The sequence below is a fragment of the Canis aureus genome, chromosome 33 (assembly GCF_053574225.1).
Source record: "Canis aureus isolate CA01 chromosome 33, VMU_Caureus_v.1.0, whole genome shotgun sequence".
In the NCBI taxonomy this organism is placed as follows: Eukaryota; Metazoa; Chordata; class Mammalia; order Carnivora; family Canidae; genus Canis; species Canis aureus.
In genome coordinates this window covers 14504173-14529385 of record NC_135643.1, presented here as the reverse complement: position 1 = coordinate 14529385, position 25213 = coordinate 14504173, and the positions used below count along the sequence as shown (strand labels likewise).

Sequence of the window (25213 nt, the reverse complement as noted above, 5' to 3'; positions counted from 1 at the left end):
GTAACCTCTTGGTCAGCTAATCAAATTTGAAAAGTTCTACCCTAGATAAAAGCACTAGCTCTTGTACTTGCAACACTGCCTGTGGTTTGTTTTCATGACTTTCCATTGTGAGCCAATAAAAAGAGGCCTAGCTAAAAAAAAAAAAAAAAAAAAAAAAAAGAACTCAGGAGTTTAGAGGGTTTTGACACACTGCTTTCCTTTACACAAAACTCTTGAGTATCCTTTCCAAATTTTATAAGGACCTTCTTCAGCTTTGTCTTTGTTGGTTCTAATTAGTTTAAATTTGCTTAGTTAGAAGGTTTATTAGGTTCCCTACCTGGGCTTAGGGCAAATTCCTGATTACTTGATATTTTAACTCATGTATATGTCTCTAATTGGCATAATTCCATCCAGCACAATCTGAAATTAACAGGGTCAATTTTGGGAAACTTTGTCAAGAACATGATGGATTTTTGCTTCATGGAATTCACTAGGATTCAAATTATTGTTCAAACTTGTTGTAACTATTCTTTATCATGGCTTTCTGTGTACATGTGCAATGGGTTTCCTATAGGTAAAGTCTCCTTTATCCTTCTATGGTGATGATTTCATGCCTGCTGAAGCACTCCTTCCTCTCACTGCTCTCCCTCTCCCTTTTTTCCTTTTTTTTTTTTTTTCCCCTGCTTCTTTTGGGAAATGTTTTTAGTCACTATGTACATACTTGAGGAATATCTAATCTAGATACTCAAATATTTCCAAAGGAAAGTGATAATAATAAATGTTGTATACCTCTTTTGGATTTTTCTCCTCATCTGAGATACTAAGAAGGATATTTTCTTTCTTACTGAAGTGGATCTAATAGTTATGCTTAATTAATGGGTTTATTTTGGATAATCTCTTGTAATGTCAACAGTCTATAAGCATGAAAAGATCTTCAAAATCTAATTTGAAGGTTACTCAGAAAATAGAGAAGGTATGAAAAATAGCTTATAAAACTTACAGGCCTTATGCATTGCTCCCTAGAAGCAATGCTAAGTGAAAAGGTAAATCGATTTTTCTCTAATCTATGATATAAAATATGAAATTAAGAATTTTTGTGGTTCAAAAAAAATAATTTCTGAGGTTAAACAATGGATTCCAATTGGAATTTGGAATCCAAACTGTTGTCCTATTTGGAATTTGTCATCTCAGAACCAATTTAGAATGTGAAATCCTGTAAATGTCAGGCTAAGCCTTGAATATCTTTGCTTCCTGTAGACTAGGCTAGTTCACGTAGAGAGTAAAATCTTTCAACAATATGACACTGCCTCTGACAAGAAAAAATGGAGGGAAGATTAGATAATATGAAAGATAATAATAGTAATATTTGCCATATGTTGGGTGCTTCCTATGTGGCAGGCACCATGTACATATTAATTCATTTTATTTTCTCAACTACCTTTTGAAAAAGGAATAATTATTATGGTCCCATGTAATTCTTTCAGTTAAATATTGATTTATAAGCACAAAGATCTTTCACCTCCCTTATTGCCTGTCAATTCTGAGAAGGGGAAAAATGAATATCTTATTTTTTACTGAGTTCTTAAAGGTTTCTTCATCTCAAAATCAAATTGTAAATCAGTTACATCTCAGCAACGAACTATTGGCACTGAACCATTGAATAACTCTTGCTATAAAAAGAAGAGTTATCCTCATCTCAGCTTTTATACCCCTCCAAAATAATACAATATTAGCCAATATATATTTTCTCCTAAAATTGTGTTATCACTGAGGATATAGAAGAATTTCTTATTCTACCACACTCTACAGCAACCAAGAATGGGACAGCTGAAGTTGAACAAAAGAAACATTTGGTCTATTCTGAATACATGCAAATGGAAGAGAGTTTTGCAGAAAAAAAATATTTAAAATAACTGGTAATCAAGATCTGCTTCTTGGTAAAGTTTTGCTTTTTGGTGCATAAATCTACAGAAGAAATATAGTTATCTTCTATAATTTCAAAATTATATAAAATATTAGATTTTAAGAGAATAATGGCATTTCAACACTTTTTGCTATTCTTTGCAGTTATTTCCAAGAACAATACACTGTCTTCAAATTTAGTTCTCGCCTTAGAGCTCACACATTTACCTTCTTTATTCCACTAAAAACCAATTATCTCCAGTGGTCTGTTGGACCTAGAAGTAATGTTGAGTTTCCCTAATTTAAGCAATAACCTAGACCTAAGATAATCTACTTAATGATTCTAATTAAATTATACACGGAAAGAAAAACTAAAGGTGATTTTTATTTTGTTACACTTGAAATAATGCTTGTGCTAATATTTCAGGCAGACAAATCAGTTTGAAATCTAGAGTATCTGGCAGCCCCGGTGGCGCAGCGGTTTAGCGCTGCCTGCAGCTGGGGGTGTGATCGACCCACGATCGAGTCCCATGTCAGGCTTCCTGGATGCAGCCTGCTTCTCCCTCTGTCTTTGTCTCTGCCTCTCTCTCTCTGAATAAATAAACAAATAAATCTTTGGGGGAAAAAAGAAATCTAGAGTATTATTTATCTCACTCTGAATTTTCTCCCTTTTAAGTCTTAAATTTAAAAATGACCTATAGCTTCAGGTAGAAATATGTAATTTGTCAAGAGATAAACAGCGCAAAGCCTATCCAACTATATTAGCAAAGGCATAAAATCAACTATTTACAAGAATAAAATAATTACTCTATTTAGAAACAGCCTATGCTTAAGTGTACCTTATGTAAATAGAAAATCTTAAATTATTATTTTAAATGAATAATGCATTTAAATATAAAGTAGGGTTTGGCAAATAGCATTTACTCAACATTTGATTTTCAATCTACCTTTTCTAATGTCTCTAATTATGTTTTCTTAAGTACTAGAAGTTCCTATCATCTATAATTTTCTACTTATGGTTTTGGGCAAAAACAAAAACAAATAAACAGAGAATTGGGGATACTGTAGTTCAATAGAGAAAGTGAAATATTTTGGACTGTAAAACATATGGGTTTCAAGACATGCTTGTGATTTTTTGAGAATGACACATTCATAGATCAGCTATTATAGTAATTTGTAATGTCTACTTTATCCTAACATTGTTTCTATAGAATCTATCTGCTTGTAATTGCAATCCCTCATGTGGGATTTTTTAATATCATGGCCAAATATCATCCACTGAAAAATTTCCAAACCACAACAGGCAGTTTTTCTGGAAATGGGATAAATAGCCATATAATGTGTTTTGGTCATATTTCTAAGGAATGTTTCTAGAAATCTTCTAAAGTGTTAATTTTCTTTCAGATGTTTGAGAAGCACGTTCATAATCTGTCTTATAAGAATATAAAACTGTTTATTCAAAATTTTTGAGCTCATCAATATTGTTAATCTTGTCTTCAGAACTCCAGATAAATAAGGGCAACATGATCTCTGCCTATTCTGTTAATCACTTAGGGAGATATGAGCTCTGTAAATTATATAAAAATGATCCTTGAAGATTTCACACATGTACGTTAATTTTCGTCCTTCTGTGGTTCTGGAATCTCTGTAACTTTCAACAACATGGTTGCAATTCAAAAGTTCAATTGTCTCTCATATTAGCTTACCACATTCAGTAAAATTTCTGAAATCACATGTTTACCCTGATTAGATATCCAACCATAATAATCATTTATCTTCATCCATGTTATAAAGTCACCTTATCTGTATTTAGATTTGTGATATAAGATAAACAGAATATGGATGATGAGTATTTTTGAGGTAGGGTAGAAGTAGAGACAATTTGCCATTAAAATTTGTATGCATGCACTCATGTGCGCACACACACGGATAAATCTTTAATAAGTTAACATAAACTGTACTTTGGAATATGTGATACTGTTTGAAATAACAAAGGTATACAGTCTTTTAAGAAAACTGATAGTAACTTGGTTCTATCTAAATTTAACAACAAAAGCATTGTGTGGGAGAACAAAAGTTCTTTGATAAAAGAGATACATTGATTTATCTGTGTGTGATACCCAATGACTTTTCACTGAAGTTTTTCTGAGTTACAAGATCTCATGAGAGGCAGGAAATTCATTTATTATCAGGTAGAAATATCCGTTAATAATCACATTTTGTACATCCTACTAATCACCCTTTCTAAACATCTATTATGATTGGTGCCCTCAATTTATATACAGTGTGCATGTGCAACTGTGCAAAAATATCCATGTGAATTTTTAATTCAACTAACATCTATTTTCAAATATTTCACAATAATACAAGTTATTTAGGTGCTGCCCATCTCTATTTCCTTCAGAAAAGTGGTTTATATCTTAATCACTTCTTAATTTATATTTTTAAACAGCACGTAATGTTTAAATGTGGCCTTTCTGTCTAGCAATTAGCTTTTTAATAGTATTTACCACTTAGCTAAATAGGATATTACCGCCTGCTTTAATTTTCCATGCATGCTCTAACCATTGTCATTATCTCAAAAAAGTAAATAGAACAATTTAAACAACCCATCTTAAACCTTCTTATAAATATTCAGTAATAAGTCCTCAGTATTATATCCATCAACACCTAGTGGGAATATCTATCATTTAAACTAAGACAAATTAATTCATTTTAAGAAGTAATCATTGCTATTAAATCTTCATCAATCACAGTAGCGTTAGGATAAGGAATTCTAAGAGCAGGCTTTGAGTAAGACTTTTCTAAATCCACACATATCAAATTAACATAATCGGAAGTATACTATACATTGTTCTAAAGCACACATAATAGAACACAGTAAATAGGAATCAGAAAGATATGTGACATATTGTAAGCAAGAGAGATCAGGAGGCTTATAGGAGTCATTGCACTCTTTGTTTATAGATCATCTACCACTGAGACTTGCCAGAGGAGTTTTCACAACATATTTCACCTAATTGTCTGATACTCTTCCAAAGTCTCTTACCATAGAATACATTAGGCTTTATAAACATGGGGAAAACTAAGGTGAGTGTTAGGTTAAATAGAAGTATGCCCAGGTAATCCAGTGTTGCACAGAGATCAAGTGAAGTGGTTGTTTTGAATTTTAATAGTCACCATTTAGTTTATATTCTGGATTGGTAGTGTCAAGTGCCAAAGAGAATACTGAGCTATCACTGATCTAATGAACTTACCTTCTTCACAATCACTCCACTGACCTCAGGGAGAAATCCAAATCAGGTTGTCCCCTCTATGCAAATGTATACTTTAAACTGTAGGTCATTAAAATTCTGACCTTCACGCAAATCATAAAATTGTTTTAAGAAAAAATAATAATTTAAAACACATTATCAGCATGTTCCCCACCCACAAGTGTATTTCTAATAAAAATGAAATCAGAGAAAATGAAAAGAAAAAGCAATAAAATTTAAGAGTAACTCTTTCCAATAAAAACCAGTCATTTGGCTTTTTAACATAACATAAAAAATCACAAAAGCTTCATAAAAGAAATGAAGAATTTGGCTACCATTTAGCAAGGCCATTATATGGGTGTATGGATTGAAGTTTGCCTTCTTTGGACACATTGTTACTATTGGACTAGGAGACAACAGGGAGAAACTGGGTAACTCCAAATTCTATTTCCTTAGAGGCACAAAATCAGCAGAGAGAAATTCTGGCAGTACTGCTTGGGTGTGAATTTTCCACTTAGGAGGTGATGAGTTAAGTTCTTTAAGTAATTTCATTTTGATCATATCTGGATGAAAGTAGTTACCCTTCCAAAACTAAATGGTTCTGAGGTCTTCCTTACACAGTACATACTCCCCCCCACCCTGCCCCACAACTCTCTCTTTACAAATGACCATATCCTTATCACCTTGCTTTCTTACAACATAAAAAAATATCTAAAGACGGATTATATTTCACTTTCTCCAGCTCTTCTTCCAATGTGAACCAATTATTATATGCCCCTCAAAAGGAATAGATTATTCTGAGTGGAAATAGCAGAAAAATAGGAAAGAGGCCCTAAATAACAAGTTTACCAGGATCTAAAATGTCAAATACTAAGAACACACAAGTGGAAATTAAAACAGCAAAGAAAGAAGGGGAAAAATACTTTGTAACACAATACAGAAGAAATCTCTTTTTACAGAAAGAGAGGCCACAGATGGGGAGAGAGTAATATTTATTGTCACATTTTTTAAGACAAAATAGCTTCACTTTTTTTTACCAAAAAATTATTAAATAGGGCAGCCCGGGTGGCTCAGCGGTTTAGCGCCTGCCTTCAGCCTAGGGTGTGATCCTGGAGACCCGGGATCGAGTCCCATGTCAGGCTCCCTGCATGGAGCCTGTTTCTCCCTCTGCCTGTGTCTCTGCCTCTCTCTGTGTGTGTCTCTCATGAATAAGTAAATTTTAAAAAATCTTTAAAAAAATTATTAAATGAATATCACTTAAAAATAAACTTACCTTTTGGGCAACAAGAAAATACTGATTTACAGAATTAATTACTACACTCTCCCCCACCCCAACAACCCAAATCACAAGGTACAACATTTATACATTTTAGCACGGAAAGATTTTAATTGAAGTTAAGTCTGCTCGTTCAGTTAGAATTAAAAAAATCGTTATATATATATATATATATATATATATAATGTGCATGATATGGTATTATGTCTGATACTATTTAAAGTTCTCCTCTTTATGAAACATCTGGGATGAACAATAATTAAAGAAACTTTTAAAATTGCTAGTCTTACCAAAGCAACTTTACATTATCTAGTAATGCATACCAACTTCCTAGCATATTTCAGTGACCTTGGGTAGGAGAGTGAAGAATCCCAAATGTCATGAATGGTTTGCATTGTTAGAACTTTGCTAATTTCTCAGGAAAGCATTTTAAATATTGCCCTGTAATATTTGTTTAAAAGGTCTTTGTTACACCATTTAGAGGGTCTGCTACTGCAAAAATCCATTTTAACAGAAACAGTCCTTACCTAGCCAGAGAAACAATATTTCTTTAGTTTCAGAAAAACAAGCACAAATAATACATTTACATAAATGTGCAAAATGTGCTTTGACCAGAATGAATGGGATTTATGTCCACAAAATTCCTCTCCACACATTCTTATCTCCATCGCCATCATCATCATCATCATTATCATCCACCATCACTCACCAACCACATCACTGCAACATGGTAAGGCACTTTCTCTTCTTCCTTCTCCTTTAGACTTTCTTACCTCTCTCCCTCCTTGTACTGACTCCAGTCTTTTCAGGTTCAAACCCTGAAAAAAGAAAAAGCAAAATGTTTCATTGTTGGCAAAGAAGTAACTAATAATTAGTATTAGGGCAAACATTTTGAAGTAAAATAATTTGCTTAAAAAAGATTTTTATCTAGATGACTACTCACACATGTGCCAAAATCTACTTCTGAGTAAGTCTTCAAATGTGGTGCCAATGTATTTCTTGCTAAATCCTAAGATCACACATAAAAATAAAGTGTAAAGCATTTGTTTTAGCAGTGATTGTCTGTCCCTTGGTGAAATCACAATCTAAAAGGTGCTGTCCACATTGAAGTAGCACATTGAGTTGCATTTTGTGTGAACATGAGAGAGTCTCATTAGTCTGGGAATAGGCATTCACATAGAGGCCACAGAGAAGATCACATCTAACAGTCTTCAAGGCTGAGAAAGCAGTACCTGCTGCATATAATACTCTAAAAATCTGGCTACTCATAGTGTGGTGCCTGATATATCATATCACCTTGGGTACTCATTAGAAATGCAGACTATCCATGAAGATTTATCATACATCATGGAGGCTATAGTTAATACTGTATAGCATATTTAAAATTGGTAAGAAAGTAAATCTTAACAGTCCTCATCACAGGAAAAACAATTGTGGTGTTGAGTGTCAATTAGACTGACTGTGATTGTTTTATGATATACACAAATATTGGAATCATTATGTTGTACATTTGAAATTAATGTTACATGTCAATTTTACCTTAATTAAAAAATCACTTATTATTTTTAAAAATGCAGACTGTCAGACTCTACCCAGGACACACTGAGTAAGAATACACATTTTAACATACTTTCCAGGTAATTCATATGAATGTAATAGTTTGAAAAGTATCTCCTTGGGAGGTCTAGGAAAGATGGGTGGATTAACCGGCATACTTAGTAAAGTGTTTAAAGAAAAGGATTTTGGATAGAGTTTTTGAAAATTGAGGGTAAAAATTTAAAATACCAAAGACAGACATAAATGAAGACTCACATAATTAAGTCTATATCTGCATTTCATTTTTTCCCTTTCTTTTAGAAACACTATCAGGGGAAAACTGAAAAAAGTTCAAATAAACATTGGGATTTATCTTTATCATACATATTTTCCCCATTCCTCTAAATAATTTGACACAGCTTTAGAAAACATGGTTTTAACAATTTTATAATTATCATTAAGAATTTGATTAGGTCAAGATATTTCTCTATTTCTGATGAAAACTGAAAAGCACATAAGCCCAACTGTATATTCTACATTATCACTAAACCAATTGGTGAGAAAATGGGCCTACAAGAAAGGTATGCTATACTTAAATATTCCATTTCTAGTTTTATATTTTGGAATTTAAGAAACACTGCTGTTTTGTGGTTTTGTTAAACAGCGCATTTACCTGACTCATTAAGGGTATCTTTTCATTTGGTGACAGCATTTATGTTTACGAAGTTTATAAGAAGTTTTCAAATTTTATCTCTTCATATATAAACCTCATTTCTTGAATTGTTCAGACAGGCACATATTAACACAAATATTAAATATTTGTGTAAAATAGACTATTTGTAAAACCAGACTATTATTTGTAAAATATAAAAAACAGGCTATTATTCTGTTGATTCTAGAAAAAGCCCAAGACTCAATTTGGCAAACCAGTTATTTTTGTAAATAATTGACAGCCTGATGTTTGAGTATAGAAAATCACCTAACATTTACAGAATACATTTTGAAAAGCCTATAGTTCATATAGAAAATGATATAAAACAAAATATCATAACACTCTTAAACCTGGTAGCGTAGGTTAAAAATAAATTCTAAAGAGGCATTCATGCTCATAACTTTTAGAATATAGGAAACAGTTAAATGATATGCTTTTGAATTCAGACTGATATGGGTTTAAATATCTGGTTTACCACCTTTTCCTGTATGCTAACAAATTACATAATATCTCTCAACTTCATGTTTTATACTTGAAAATAACAATATAGTGGCCATACCATATGGTTTCTATGAAGATTGAATGAGTAATACGCTACAGCACTTAAAGATAGGACCAAGTATAGTATATCCCAACATAATCATTATCTTTTTCTGCATCTTCCTCTTCTTATTCTAATATGTTTTTAAAGATTTTATTTATTTATTCACAAGAGACACAGAGAGGCAGAGACACAGGCAGAGGGAGAAGCAGGCTCCATTCAGGAAGCCTGATGTGGGACTCAATCCCGGACGTGGAATCATACCCCAAGCGGAAGGCAGATGCCCAACCCCTAGTCACCCAGGCGTCTCCTCTTTATTCTAATTTTTATTATCATTATTACATATATAGTGTGTCTAAATACAAGACCAATTTGAACAAACTGTCCCTGTCTTGTACCTTTTATTTGAAGAATGCAAAATATCTGGAACGTATTTATGAACAATAAAAAATGAGAATGTTCATACTGCCTAAGAGCAAGTAAAAAACGTTCTCTGCACACCTGTTCTTCCTTGGTATTCATGACAACCTTTTGAGGTAACTATTGCATTCAGGATTTTTCACCTCCTGCCATCCAGTTCTGGTACTCTCAGTGTTGAATGGCTTGTTACTGTTTCATAAGCCGCCCACACTTTACTATTGTAAAGTCTTTCTCTCCTCTTGAGACTCTGACAGCCTCATTTTGTGTATTTTCTGTCACTCACCTTTAAGTTCATTAATATCATCTTCTGTCTGGTTTCCTATTTATTTCATTTAGTGAATTTTTATTTCAGGTATATTGATTTTCATCTCTGGAGGTTCAATTTGAATATATTTTTGTCTCATTATATTCATATCTAAGTCTTCAACATACTTATACATATTTTTAAATATTTTATTTATTTTGCGAGACAGAGCAAGAACATTCACACCAGTGATGGGAATGGGGGGCAGAGGAATAAAAAGAACCTCAAGCAGACTCTATGCTGAGCCCTGAGCCTTAGGTCCAGTTGAGCCCTGGACCTAAGCTGAGCTCCAACTGAACAGTTGGAGGCTTAACCGACTGAGCCACCCAGGCAGCCTCATATTTATATTTTTACTAGTACTTTGAACTTCTTGTCGCTAATTCTATCTATTATTTCCAAGTGGGCTTCTGTTGATCCAACTTTCTGCTGATTATGAGTCATATTTTCCTATTTCTTCTCATGTCCGGTGACTTTTTTTATTGGTTGCCAGACATTATGATTTTTAATTTGTTTAGTGGTAGATTTTATTACTTTAGAAGGAGTTAAAATTGATTCTGGACAATGGCTAATTACTTCTGAGTCTAATTGACCCTCTGATGCTTGTTTTTAAAAAGATTTTAGGATGGGTCTCAAGAAGTGGTTGGAGTGATTCATCTCTATTACTAAATAGAGCTTAACACTTTGTGCTCTCTACTGAATATCCCATGAAGATTTCCAGAACTGTGAAAGCTCTAGGAATTCATTTACTTGAAGTTCTTCAATTATTCCTTTTTGGCCATTGTTCAACACTTGGCCTTGTGAAGTGTCATTCTACGCTTGTAAAGATCACTATTCAAACAAAATTCTTAGGGTTACACTGATACAGATTTCTAGAGTTCCTTCTCTGTGTATTTTCCTCCTTTGTAGTAATCTGCCCCACAAATTCTAGTTGTCTTTGTCTCTCCAAACTCAGATATTTGCCTCAACTACAAAGGTAAAGACCCTGAGTTCTCTCCAAGCTGTCTGTCCATGCACCATCATCCAACTTTGCCTCCAGGCAGAAATCCAGATATCGTAGGTGCTCTTGTTTGGTTTCCCTACTCTCAGGTATTACATTGTATCTCTATGTTTTTAATTTTGAGAACTGTATTATATATTTTGTCTAATTTTCTAACCATTACGGCAAGAGGGCAAGTCATATAGTCATTACTCTTTCATTAATAGAAGCAGAAGTCAAGGTATGCATTTTAAACTTACTTTTTTTTTTTAAGGAGAAAATCAAAGCTTATAAAATTTAAATAATATGATCAGAATATAGAGCTAGTGTGTACAAAAAAAGCAAACTTAATCCAGTATTTTAAGAGCCTAGATAACAAGTTCATCCAACCATCCTTAATCACGTTTCTTTAAATTCATAGCAGTCAAAATGTTTAATGTGTTCCATACTTAAGAACACAAATTTAGGGGTGCTTAGGTGGCTCATTTGGTTGGGCATCTGTCTTTGGCTCAGGTCATGATCCCAGGATCCTGGCATCAAGCCCTGTATCTGACTCCTTGAACAGCAAGGAGCCTGCTTCTCTCTCTCTCTCTGCCCCTCCCCCTAGTTGTACTCATTCTCTATCAAATAAACAAAATCTTTTTAAAAAGAACATAAATTTATCATAACATAGAACTCCTGCAGGAGTCACGGGGAGTCTTCAAGGCAATGTAGTGACTGAGAGGAGCATGTGTCAGGTCAGAACTTTAAGAAAAAGCATACCTGTTTGAATGGAATAGGGGCTGGAGGGGAAGTTTGCCAGCATAGGTATGGTATACTGTATAAACTCTGTAAAAAGCTGGATCATAATTTAAGCGCTGAATTATTGAAAGATCAGTCTTAAGATTGAAGAACTGAGTCAGAGTATTTGATGCCAAGAATTTGGCAGCCATATGGGCAAGGAATAATGATCTAAAAGAATTCTCCTCATATGAACAGGGCCTCAGGCAAGATTGTGTCTCATTGGAGACATCAAATGATCTGGGACATAATGAGATTTGCTAAGAAGTCTTGAGGTATGATCTGGGAGATGTGAAGCCCTAAGGGATGACAGAAATTAGTCTGAGTACCAAAGTAAGACTAAGTAATCCTTTAGCTCAGAAAGTCAGGTAGGGGAAGTACAAACTGTAACTTCTAGCTTTTACTAGGAAAATTACATCAATCTTGATTTTTGCTGACTCTTACTGTTAGTAACTTGGTCAATGCTTTGGAAGATCAGACCATAACATTCTCCTAACTAGTTAGGCAATAACATTTAAGAGGAATTACATTCAAAAGAAATATTAATCTCAAAGAACTCAAACTCCTCCTTTGTGTTCTTTGGCTATATACCACACAATTTTCACATTTTTAAATGAAAAAAATACTTGGCATTTTCATATTTTGTGTAATCTCCACTAAAATATATATTGAAATAATTCATAAAAAAATGAATGTTTTAACTCTATTCACTGAGATAACCTTGCTCTCAGGAAGACCTGAAGTGATAAGAACAGTAAAAGTACTTATATATATATACACAAATATATACTGGTTGACTTTTAAAATCAAGATTTACAAAATTTTCATTGATACAAAAACCCACTTCATTATTCTTAAACAGTTCAGGTATAACATTTATTCAACACATCACGAGAAAATCATATTTAAAAATACTCTGGCCGATATGGATGAGCAAAATGTATTTCTCTCACTATACATATTTTCTCACTAGAGACTATAAATTCTTTGCGTTGATAAAAATTAAGCACAAATTAGTGAGGGTGACAAAACATGAGAGACTCCTAACTCTGGGAAATGAGCAAAGGGTAGTGGAAGGGGATGGGGTGACTGGGTGACGGGCACTGAGGGGGGCACTTGATGAGATGAGCACTGGGTGTTATACTATATGTTGGCAAATCGAACTTCAATATAAATAAATAAATAAATAAATAAATAAATAAATAAATAAATAAAATTAAGCACATGAGATCAAACCAAAATGTTATACATTGTATGTAGAAAAAGAACAAAAGCAAATGTTCTACAGTGTTCTAAAATAAGATAGTTTAATAAGGCATCAAGCTGGAAAATCTATTAACTAAAAAATAAAATAGAATTTCCTGCCAATTTTTTTCCTGCAGAACAGCATTCAGATGTCTGCATGAATATCCCAGTAACTGTGCTATGATATGAGTTCATCTCTGTCTAAAATATATATAGTGGGGAGATATTCTCCTTTATAGTGATTACAAACTCGTCCCAAATTTTTCATGTCATAAAGATTTCCCCTGCTTCTTATAAGCAAAAAGTCAGAAATAAAGTATCCAACATCCTTCGATTTAGTTGATTTGTTTTTCCAATATGGAATAAAGAGATGGAATGAATATTTCCTTTCTAGTATTGTAAAGATTTCATTGTGATAATTTTTCTTAAGTGTAGAAAAAAGCAGTTATGATTTAACTAGATAAAAACAAAATTAATTTATAAAATGTTACAAATAACTAAGTTTTAACATCTAGCCTCAGGTATGAAGGCACAAGAAAGAGCTAGAAAGAACTTCAAATAACTTGTAGTTCAACATCTTCATTTGACAAATGAGGGAGTTTGCAGCAGGGAACTTAACTGATAAATGGCAGATTCAGGGCTCTGAGCAGGTCAGCAGGTCCTGAATCCAGGACTATCTTTCTTTTACCAAATTGTTTTAGTAGCTCTATTATAAATCATTGTCTTAAAAGCTATATAACTTCTGGAGCATTTCTTAACCATTTTATGTCTCAGGTTCAATAGCCATACAACTGAGAAAATTTGTAGGAATAGAAATAGGATTAGAAATTGTAGGAATAGGGAACCCTGGGTGGCGCAGTGGTTTAGCGCCTGCCTTTGGCCCAGGGCGCGATCCTGGAGACCCGGGATCGAATCCCACATCGGGCTCCCGATGCATGGAGCCTGCTTCTCCCTCTGCCTGTGTCTCTGCCTCTCTCTCTCTCTCTCTCTCTGTGACTATCATAAATAAATAAAAATTAACAACAAAAAAAAAGAAATTGTAGGAATAGAAATAGGAATAAAACACAGCTCTGTGCCTAGTCCATAGTTAACCCTAATACATACTAATTTTTATCAGCAACTTAAGATGTTACTGCTTTTTGATATCATCTAAACGAAAGACCATTAGTACAGTTATAAAAATAATTAGTATTTGAGGGGTGTTCTCTATGTGCCAAGCACTGCTCTAAGTGTTTTACCTGAGTAATTCAATTCTTACACTAATCTAATTATATATTATAGCCAAATCGTTTTTCCCACCTTGAGCTAAAATGATCTTTTAGTTGTTCTGTTCTGTTTTTGGATTGATTTCTTTTTTCTTTTTCTTTTTCTTTTTAAAGATTTTATTTTATTCATGAGAGACACAGACACAGAGAGAGAGGCAGAGACATGGGCAGAGGGAGAAGCAGGCTCCATGTGGGGATCCTGATTTGGGACTTGATCCCAGGACCCTGGAATCACAACTTGAGCCAAAGGCAGACGTTCAACCACTAAGCCACCCAGGTACCCCTGGAGAGGTTTCTTTAGACAAAATAAGATGTGCCACCTTAGTTCTTGCTATTGTTAGCTTCATTTTGCAGCTGTGGTATAGGGCTGCAAAGAAGGACAGGAGTGGGAATAAAACACTTCTGGCCTCTCGGGCTTCTACCATTAAATCTCTACTTCTTAAACAGGGACATCATTTTAAGGAGAAAATCACACTTTGGAAGATGAGGACAATGCTGATTGTAGATTTCGGTTTACCCACCAAGAAAATGATGTGTGGGTGGAAGATATAAGAGTGTACTGGATGATCTCTGCTGAACTTTAAAATCTACTATACGTGCTGTTTTAAAGACAGGCAGATTGATTCTCTTATAGGTTCTTGCTCTATGCATCTTTCCATCTTGTAGGGCTTCTCAGTGAGACTGATGAATCTACTCAGGAAGAAACTCCAGTGAATGTGAATACAACTTGATACACCTGTTGTCAACCATATCTAGTTCCTAAATTCTGGTTTTCTTAATTTGGATATCTGCTTTTTCATCTATCAGCTCACTGCACGGATTTGAAATTCAGTGTCAAGTTTCAATTACATTGCTAATAAAAAAACTTACATTGTATAATAGATTTCTAACCTTAGCCTTATTTTGGATTCACTTTGTAAGTGATAGTATTGAGATTTGTGACTTGTTAGTTATAGGTTTACAGAATAGACTTAGAAATTCAGAAACTTTCAGTAGCTGCTGAACCTACTTAAAAACTGTGAGAATCCACTCTTGCATATAATGTCCAGTCATCCTCTAAAGTTAATGAACGAAGTTTAGAAATACTTTGTAATTCCCTTATCCTTTCTTTAACCCTTATATTGGAAACATCTTTTTTGTATCCTGCATTGAAATTGTAAGTCAGAGATTTGTAGTGCACCTTTTTGAAATTTTGCAGAGTTATCTGATAAATGGGCTAAAATCTATCCAAAGACTAAAAATAAGCAAGTGTCAAAATGTGTTAGACTTTGTTTTCCTTTCAAAGTTAGTCATTCTAGTCCTCTTTGAAACTTTATACCATGATATCTGTAATCCCTTCACTGGCAGTTTTGAATTGCTTCTCATCTCCCTTTTCAAAAACCAAGATATGTCATTATTTTCAGGGACTTTACCATTCTTCATTGCTAAAGTTCTGACATTTTAGAAATGGAAAATCATTCCATATTTCTTCCTAAGTAATAATGTAACTACACCACAGGACATTTCTAAATGTACACATATGCATTTAAGAAAAATAGTAAACATGTATTGAATTCTTACTAGAAAACAGGCACTTTAGTGCTAAGCACTTCACATGACCTTTTCTATTCTTCACAATAATTTATCCCTCACAATAATACTATGTTGCAACTGCCATTATTAATTCCCATTTTTGTCCAAGAACAATTCAGGCAGAGAGGTTAATTAACTTGTCTAAGAATACACAGCTAGAAGGAGGTAGAATTTAGTACTGAACCCAGAATATGTGATTATAGAGGTTTTTTTGCAACCATGACACATACTACCTCCACAACTATCACTTTATGTTTTATGTGTATTGAAATGAATTAAATTACGAATTAAATAAATATACGTTTAAAAAATGAATGACTGAGTAACCCATTAGATGAATCAGCCTAATTCTGGAATTGTATTAAAGTTCACTTGAACCGTGTCATTTTTACATACTGAAGAAGTATATCCAAGATAAATTTTTGGTTCTGAATTCATTTAGGTTTTAGCAATAACTGTGAAAAAAAAAAGTTAAAATAAATGAGATTGGATTCCAGGGTTCCTGATTTCTCGGAAAGAAATGTAAAATTCAATTGAAATATTTCCTGGGGCAGACAAAGATTAAAAGAAAATTAATGTAACTATATGGGCACAAATAACATTTCATAGAGTTTGTCTGTGATTATCGTTGCTCTGGGCGAACTAAAATATTAAACAAGTAGAGCACTGCCATGCCTCCAGTTTCCTAGCGGTGCTCATCTTGGTATAGCACATGAGTTAAATTTCTTCTGCTCCAGGGACTCCGGTCCTCATATTTTATAAACTTAGATACAATGAAGTTTGCCCTAAAAATGGAGTATCCCCAGTGTTTCTGGTGTTCGTAGCTTGGTGGTCGTTTATGGAAATGATAGCCTTCCATTTCAGATATGAGACAAATCAACAACATATAACCTCTGCTAAGAGTTTATACAGTATTATTTCTGACAACCTCCATTTGTTAATTGAATTCTTAAATAGGAAGTTAAAGACACAGTTTCAGAAAACAAGAAACCCTAAATACTGTCAATTAATGAAAGGCGGATTGCTTTAGAATTCTCTCATGGTAGTAAACATCAGTCTAACTGTGAATTTAAACAGATATGGCAGGATTAGTACTTAATGTGTGGGATGTGGCATCGTTAAACATCTGAAAATTTATTCTCTGGTTATACTAAGCTAATTGAATCATTAATCTGTCTACTAAACTGCCTTTTATATTCTTACCATGCAACTTAAAAAGGGAATGTACTGAAGTAGTTCAAAAGAGAGGAGTAATAGCTAAAATATGATTATCTGTCTATCACTTCTGACCCTATCTCTTCCTAAACCCCATTCACATCACCCCATTACAGAATCCAGATCTCTTGATAGTCCTTGGACAGCAGCAGACATCCTTCTACCTTGGTTTTTGAACTAGAGGCTCATCCCAGCTGGAATGTCCTACCTAGGTGTCTACAGGACCAACTCCCACAGCATCTTGTCTTTGTTTACATTTTACCTTCTCAATGAGGTCTACTGAGGTCTACTTTTATAATTTTATTTAATATTACAGTTTACTTTCTACTTCACCTCCATGGACACTTAAAATCTGTTAACCTACTGTATAAATTTATTATTATTGTGTATTATCTATCTTTCATTGAAATTTAAGTGACACAAAGACAGGGATTTTTGTCATTATGTTTTCTAATTTATCCCAATTGCCCAAAACTGCCTGGAGTATGGGAAATGCTAAATGTTTGTTGAATGAATGGAATATTTACTTTCCTATTAATTCATGTATCTAAAAGGTCTCTCAATCTGTACTATATTAGTTTATATTTATAAATTGTATAAGTGGTACTGGCTTTAGTGATAAGATAAAATAAATTCATTTATTCCTATTAAAGGTAAATCAACAACAATTTAAAATTTTATTTATAGTTTTAAGAGTTTCAGCATTTTCTTATCACACCAAAGTATGACATCATGTTTTTCTCTTAAATCCCTAAGCTATAATCAGTGACAAACACTTTATATGAATAAAAAATGTTGATTTCAAAATATCTCTTAGAGCACAATTCTTAACTGGAAAGTGTCCCTTTTCTACCAAGATGAAAATGATTGTTTCAAGTTGAAAACTAAACTACCATATCTAAATTTAGAAACAGAAACTGAATTCAATTAAAGTATATAGCATAAATTATAGGAATCTATCAAAATACCTAATTATTCTGTTTTATTAGAATTTTAAACATTTTATTTATTTTTAAGATTATATTTATTTATTAGAGACAGAGAGTGAGAGAGAGGCAGAGACACGGGCAGAGGGAGAAGAGGCTCCACGCAGGGAGCCCAACATGGGACTCGATCCCAGGTCTCCAGGATCAGGGCCTGGGCTGAAGGCAGCGCTAAACCGCTAAGCCACCGGGGCTGCCCTGAATTTTAAACATTTTAAAAGTTTAGTTCAGAAAGACTAAGTCTGTATTATGAATTGAGAATATCAGTTTATAAAATGGTAAAGTTACATATGATTATATGTAATAAGTTCTAAGTGACATTCAAAGGATTTCTGATAATGACATTGACACTGTCAATTCCTTATGTAGAATCTCTTGATGAAAATCCAAGAGAAGCTGAGAAATGCTTTTAACTTTTTCTTCCAGTTTCTTGACTGCTCCACATTCTGTTCATCCTTTTTCCTGTGTTACTTTTCCATTCATGGCAGTCTGCATTAAGATGTATTTTCATTTTCAGGGTCACTATTATTTGCAGAAATCTCAACATCTTAATTCTTCGCAGTACTCCTTAAGTAATGAATTATGTCCCTAAAAATGGCTCTGCAAAATTCTCACTGCCACTTACTTGTTACCCAGAAGAAGTGTCTCATTCTACTCATTACGTGGACCTCTCATTGCTGCCCTCTTTTTGCAGTATCTGCAAGTTCTCTGGCCAACTCTCTGTACACTATTACTGTGTTCTCTGCCTCACTGAAGTGATAGGAGAAATTGACATACTTTTTGATTCTTGGAAAAAAAGTTTACTCTTTGGGAAAAAGTATAAAAGAAAGTAAAAAGGAAACCATGTTGGTACTCAGTATGTATTATATTTGGTGTTTGCCTCTGATAGACATCTTTAAGGACAGCTACAGCTTAAGGGCTTTAACTATTTATGCATTTCACAATGACCTAATGACCATGTCGGTTACATGTACATGAGCATTAACTATATGCCAGACTCTCTTCTAGGTTCTGGGGAAACAGGCATGAAAAGAACAGACAAGAATTCTTACCCTTGTAAAGTCTAACAATTAGTGATTATATTATTTTGTGTTAATATATTTACACGTGAGTGTGCATGCACAGACATAATATCACTTTCTGTTATTTCCCTAAAAATAGGGCATTGGGTTCCAGCTTCCATCTATATTACACAAAAATATATTTAAAGAATTTTTCTGCCAGTATCAGATTTGGAGTGCAGAAAGCAAAGATAGGTTCAACTGATTGCTACCAGAGTAAGATCTGTGTGGAGATATTTTTTAACTGCTCCTTTTGATCAAATTTTTACATCGGCATATTTTTAGGCACTTTAAAAAATGTCAAGGGATGCCTGGGTGGCTCAGCGGTTAAGTGTCTGCCTTCAGCCCAGGGCATGATCCTGGAGTCCTGGGATTGAGTCCCACATCGGGCTCCCTGCATGGAGCCTGCTTCTCTCTCTGCCTGTGTCTCTGCCTCTCTCTCTGTGTCTCTCATAAATAAAATAAAATAAAATAAAATAAAATAAAATAAAATAAAATAAAAATGTCAAGCAGCAATTAATAGTAGGATACCCAAATGCATTTATTTGGTTTGCAAAAACCATGAAATGTGTGAAGTGTTTCTTCTATTAATGACTTGCCTTTCAGATCTTGTATTGAATACTGTGGCTTGTGTACATTTTAAGTGAAATAAGTTATGTCTTTCATTATTATTATTTTTTTAAGATTTATTTCTTTGAGAGAGAGAGACAGAGTGGCAGAGGTCAGGGCAGAAAGAGAGAGTCTGAAGCAGACTCCACACTGAGCACAGAGACCTATGCAGGGCTCATCTTATGACCCTGAAATTACAACCTGAGCTGAAACCAAGAGTCAGATGCTCAGCCGACTGTGTCACTCAGGCACCCCGACTTTTATTATATATTTGTTTGTTTTAGTTAAGCAAATCAATGTTCTAGAAAGCACACCCTAAGACTCCTAATTCCCAAGGTTTATAGGTACAGGAAAATTTGTGTGCATGCCCTGATCATATGGGGCTGAGCACTATTTTAGCTATTAAAATAATTTCAAACTAAATAATTCGTCATGGTTTTATTCTCCTGTTATCAAACAAAAATTATTTCTTCATCATTGATAAAAGTCATAGAAAGCAGCTTTCTCCAAACTCAGTCTTTTAGGAAGTTTGAGATTTCAGGTACAAAGACGTCTATATGCTACATATTCTGAAGTTGTGATCTTTTCAAAAGAAAGTTTTTGTCATTCTTCTCTGCCTTCTACTCTCTTTAGATGTGTCATTTCTAGAAGGAAACTTCTAGAAGACAGGGACATCTTTCTCCTCCCAAATGTGGTGCTAACACATGTATTCGCCCATACTTGTACACAGAGATTTAGGTAACTTCAGTCATTTTAGCTAGTGAACTTTAAGGGACTCTTGAATACACTGGATTTGAAGGACTGAAAGGGCCATCATTCCCAAGAGGAACCATTAGTCTCTATAGGTCAAAGAACCTTCCCAAAGATACGTAAGGAAATATTTCAACCACTGGTCTTCCACTTTAAGCGCCACCTTTCCACAAGAAGGGCCTAAAGGGCCCTACAAGGCCTAACCTGTATGTTTTAAAGATAGCTCATTATCTTTCGTAAAGCATTCTTTGAATTTGTATTGCTAATAATGCCTTGCAGATGACATCTAGCATTGCTATTTTTAACAACTAACTAATCTAAAATTCTCCAGACTCCTGGAGATCTTCAATCATTTGAGCCTACCACGTTCTCATTCAGTTTCCCTCTAATTTCCTTCTTATTCAGTTTAGAGTCCCAGGCCCCTGATTGTCAGCAAATTTGACTTAAAAACCTTCCAGCTTTTTGGATCCTTTATTCCACTGTTGTACTTCCCTAGCAAAGATGAAACTCTGAAAATCATCTATGTAAATTTTAACTATACCCTCTAACTGTATGTTGGAGAAAAAGAGGGTACCACTCAACATTTTCTTGAAATCTGAATTTCTCTTACTTTAGATATTTTATACCAACTATTCTTTCCTTGTAATAATCTCCCCCTACAATCTTTATAGGTTTATCTCCTTGGAGTTCAAATTTCAATTTAAATTTACTGTGTCAGAGGCCTTCCTTGAATACTGAACCTAAAATAACATATCAAGTTGCTTGCTGTCATGTCTCTCAATTTTAATTTTCTGCTTGAAACTTACCACTAAAAAATACTTTTATTAATTTGTAGACTGGCTATTTCCTCTCACCAGAGTGTGAGGTTCATGAGAGTAAGCAATGTGTCTATCTTGTAAAACTTTACATTCTCAGTACTTAGAAGAGGATCTGGCACTTAGTAGGTGCTGAACAAATATTTATTGAGTGAACAGAATGAATAAGCCTCTACTACTCTTATAAAATTGATATTTGTTAACTCTTTTTTACAAACATGGTATTAACATATAGCCTCTAATATTTGCAATTTAAATTCATTCCGAATAAAAATGAATTGAATAAATTGGTTCCTTTCTTTTACTGACCTTAGGCAAATTATCTAAGCCTCTGAGATCACATTTCTTTTTCAAGAAAATTAGAAAATTGGACTAGTCTCTTTAACCTCAAAAATACTGAGACGTTCTTTTCCTTTAGAAAATTAAGCTTTAAACCTCTCCATTTTAGGGGCACCTTGGTGACTCTTGGCCACCAAGCCAAGCATCTGACTTGGGCCCACATCAAGTCCTATGTGGGGTTCCCTGCTCAGCTGGAAGTCAGCTTCCCCTCTCCCTCTCTCTCTGCCCCCTCCCAATTTGTCCTCTTTCTCTCAAATGAGTAAAATCTTTAAAACAAAACAAAAAATCCTCTCCATTTTAACATTTGAACTTTGTCACCTAATTAATTTCAATAGCTGTATCAATAGTTGTGGCCTTTGCCTATATTAGTGTCTCAGTGCTTTTCTTGAAAAATCTCTTTTGACTCATCTTAGAGCACCCCAAAATACTATACAAGTAGCCAGCAGTGCTAGTGTGAGTGCATTATTTAAACTTTGCTTCACATACTTTATATTTTTTATAATTATTACCCTGTAAATAGGCATAGCTTTCAGCATATCCATTTAAAGTTTCTTACTTTATTAAGCATGTTTATTTCTGTTGCTATTAATTTCTAGGAATAGCAAAACAGAACAGAAGAATGTGTCATCTCAGACTGTAAGTCAGAATTGCACCATGGATTAAATTTTCATCTGACAGATCAATGTTATATAATGACAGATCAATGCTGCATAATGTAATTTAATGTCCTCTCAAACCGAAAGACCTACCTGAAAATAGAATGACAATTTCCATTTCCCTATACTCTAATTTAACTGCATTTGCATCATGAATTTCCAGAAATTGAATCACTCTTGGAAGTCTATGAACATTAAGAAGAGAATGTTACAACTATTTGAGGCATATTTTTATCTTCCTGATCTGATAATGACATCTTTCAAAACTCAGGTGAAGCTTTAAATACACAATTTGCAATCATCAGATTTCCATTGAAATTGGCACAGTGATTTGTAAGAATAAGAAAAAGGCTAATTAAATAAATTCTATGGCTACATATGGCAAGGTTTAGCCAGGATGTACCAGTTGGGATGATATATTTTGAAATCAAATACTATGTATTAACTCCAATAATACTATTCTTTGATTTGCTCAACTTAAGTGTAGCCATGGGAATGTTAGGCAATCTGACCACAGCTTCAAGGTCAAGGGTTATCAGTATGTCAGAGAAGTGGCCAGAAATGGTCTTTGTTAGTCTTACAGACTTCAAACTACTTTGTAGCTTTTCCAAAGAAGGGCCCGAAAACCTGGGAGAAACTCTGAGACTCTCTAGGAATCCCTTTTATCAACCCTGACCCACCATCACCAAGAGTGCAGTTTACTTTGAAGAAGAAAGGAAAGAGTCTTCATTGACCAACTTTTGTATTGGTATATGCTATCCTTCTGCTGGTAGTCATTTATCCAATCTACTGACTCCTTACTTTTCTTCTCTGGCTCCTTCCTTCCTTCATTCATTCATCCATTCAATCAATATTTTTTTTTTTGAGTGCTTACTATGTGCCAGGGCCTATTTTATGTGCTGGGTCAATATAAGACAAGATATATTTCTTACAGTACTTACATTAAAATGTTTTATAAATGTATAATTCTATGTAAAGATTTACAGAGTGATAGCACTAAAAAATGGCTTAAGAAATAACTTAGCTCCTCTTCTTAAATTTTCTTTGTGAGGAAACTGAGTCCTAGAGATAGGGAATCTGACTCCTCAACATTATACAGTGAAATAGTGAAAGTCCACACTATACGTAATACCAGTATTTGCTCTACTTGTCCACATATCCATAAAGGATAATTACCAAGTCACCTCTGTTTTTAAAATGTCTTGTCTTATTCTCTGTGTTCTGGTTATTATTTTACTGTGATGTGGATGACCTGGTTGAGAGAGTTAGACTTTTCAGTTTGCCCTTCTCTGAGTCACCTTCAATTTCAGGTTCTTTAATTGTTGTCTGAAACCATAGGAACAATCTTGGCTGCAAAGGAGGCCAGGTGAATCCCCAAGGTTTGCAGCTCTGTGCTTCATTTCTCTTCTGTTGCTAACTGTGAGACCATTTGGCAACAGTTGACTCAGAGCCTTAAGATAATTAGTTCTTTCTCAGAATGGCATAATTTTTAAGGAGGAAAATATGCAGCATTTGTTTCAAAACCCAAATCTATCAGTTGTAGAATGTGACCCATTTTGGTGGCTTTATGATATTTCTGAAAATGGTTTATATAAATAATGTCCTCCATAAGGTGGTCTCCTTATGGCTTACTTCTGAATTATAGCTAATATGTTCTTAAGCACATCTCGTCTCAGAGACATAGAAAAAAAACTTGATGGGTAAACATAAAATGCTACAAATAAGGTATAAAATCAAGAGATAATTTTAATTAAAGTAGAATAAAGTTTAATATACTAATAAGACACTTTAATTTTATTTTTGCACGTAAACTTAGCACCCAGAATTTAGAATAAATTATACATACTGAATCTCTTAGTATTTTCCTAATATTTTAACTCAGTCATATTAATGTAGGAAGCCATATTCAAATATGAGTATTAAAAATATTAATATAAATTTTTCTGTATGATTGGATGCAAATTTTTATAACTTCTACACTATATGTATATCTAAGATAATAAAACTAAGTCCAACAAAATTGAAATATTTATTAATAAATGTAATACGATTCTCCAAGAAATTTGTTTAAACATACCGGATAAACAATCAGATCAGGTTTTGCTAAATTTTCTTTGTTCTTTATTGTATAGGTAATGATGAAAATAAAATCTATATGGAATACTAAAAATAAATAACTTGTTAACATTGTGATTTATAATAAGAAATACATTTTTGTCTTTATCCAGATTTCCTGGCACACAGCTCCTAAAACCATTAGAGTTTCCTAAGTGATAAACATGAACATAAGAGCTATCATTATTTCCAATATTGTGGGAAATAATTTGCTGCTTCACAGCCAATAAGATGACTCTCATTTTATGATAAAAAATAAGTAAACCAATACCTTAGGCATGGAATTCAAAACACTTGCAATCTTTGAAAAGCTCACACTTCTGACCTCATTTATAATTAATATTATAATAATATTAATATAATATGAATATAATAACCTTTATTATTATATAATGATGTTTATTTTTGTGTCATACTATAGTACATCAAAGTACTCATCAATATTTCCCAATCCCTTGTACATTCACAGCTCAAGTTTGTTCTCTATAACAAAAATGTCATGGTATTATCTTTGCTATATAAATCCGTAAGGATAACAGAAATCAAATGTACTATCTCCTGGAGTTTTCTTAAATCTTCTTAAAGGAAAATTATATTTCCTTTCCTTATATTTCCTTAATCTTTTGAAAACTTATTACAGCATTTGCCATGGTCTATTCCATATATTAAATATCTATTTACATCCCCCTCAGCCTCTATGCCCTTGAATTTATAAAAGCAGTGTACTTTTTTTTTTTTTTTTTTTTTGGTGTGCTGCATTGGACAGGCAAATAGACCTTATAAATATGTGTTCTGAAGTCACACTCAACCTACTTGATCTGTACTGTCTTCATAATATAGGTGAAATCCTGAAGAAAAATTTGAAATGGGGCTTAGACTATTAGGATTCTTCTACTACAATAGAAGAC

General features: G+C 33.7%; 1 protein-coding gene across 3 annotated transcripts in view; it reads right to left on the bottom strand.

Annotated features, from left to right (window-relative positions):
- Window positions 1-25213, bottom strand: part of CCSER1 (coiled-coil serine rich protein 1) — a 1371014-nt gene that overhangs the window by 459028 nt on the left and 886773 nt on the right. For all 3 annotated transcript variants that reach the window (XM_077882877.1, XM_077882876.1, XM_077882878.1), the window contains one exon: window positions 7185-7229. In XM_077882877.1, the coding sequence (XP_077739003.1) occupies window positions 7185-7229 (45 nt within the window). The remainder of the gene's footprint in view (window positions 1-7184; window positions 7230-25213) is intronic.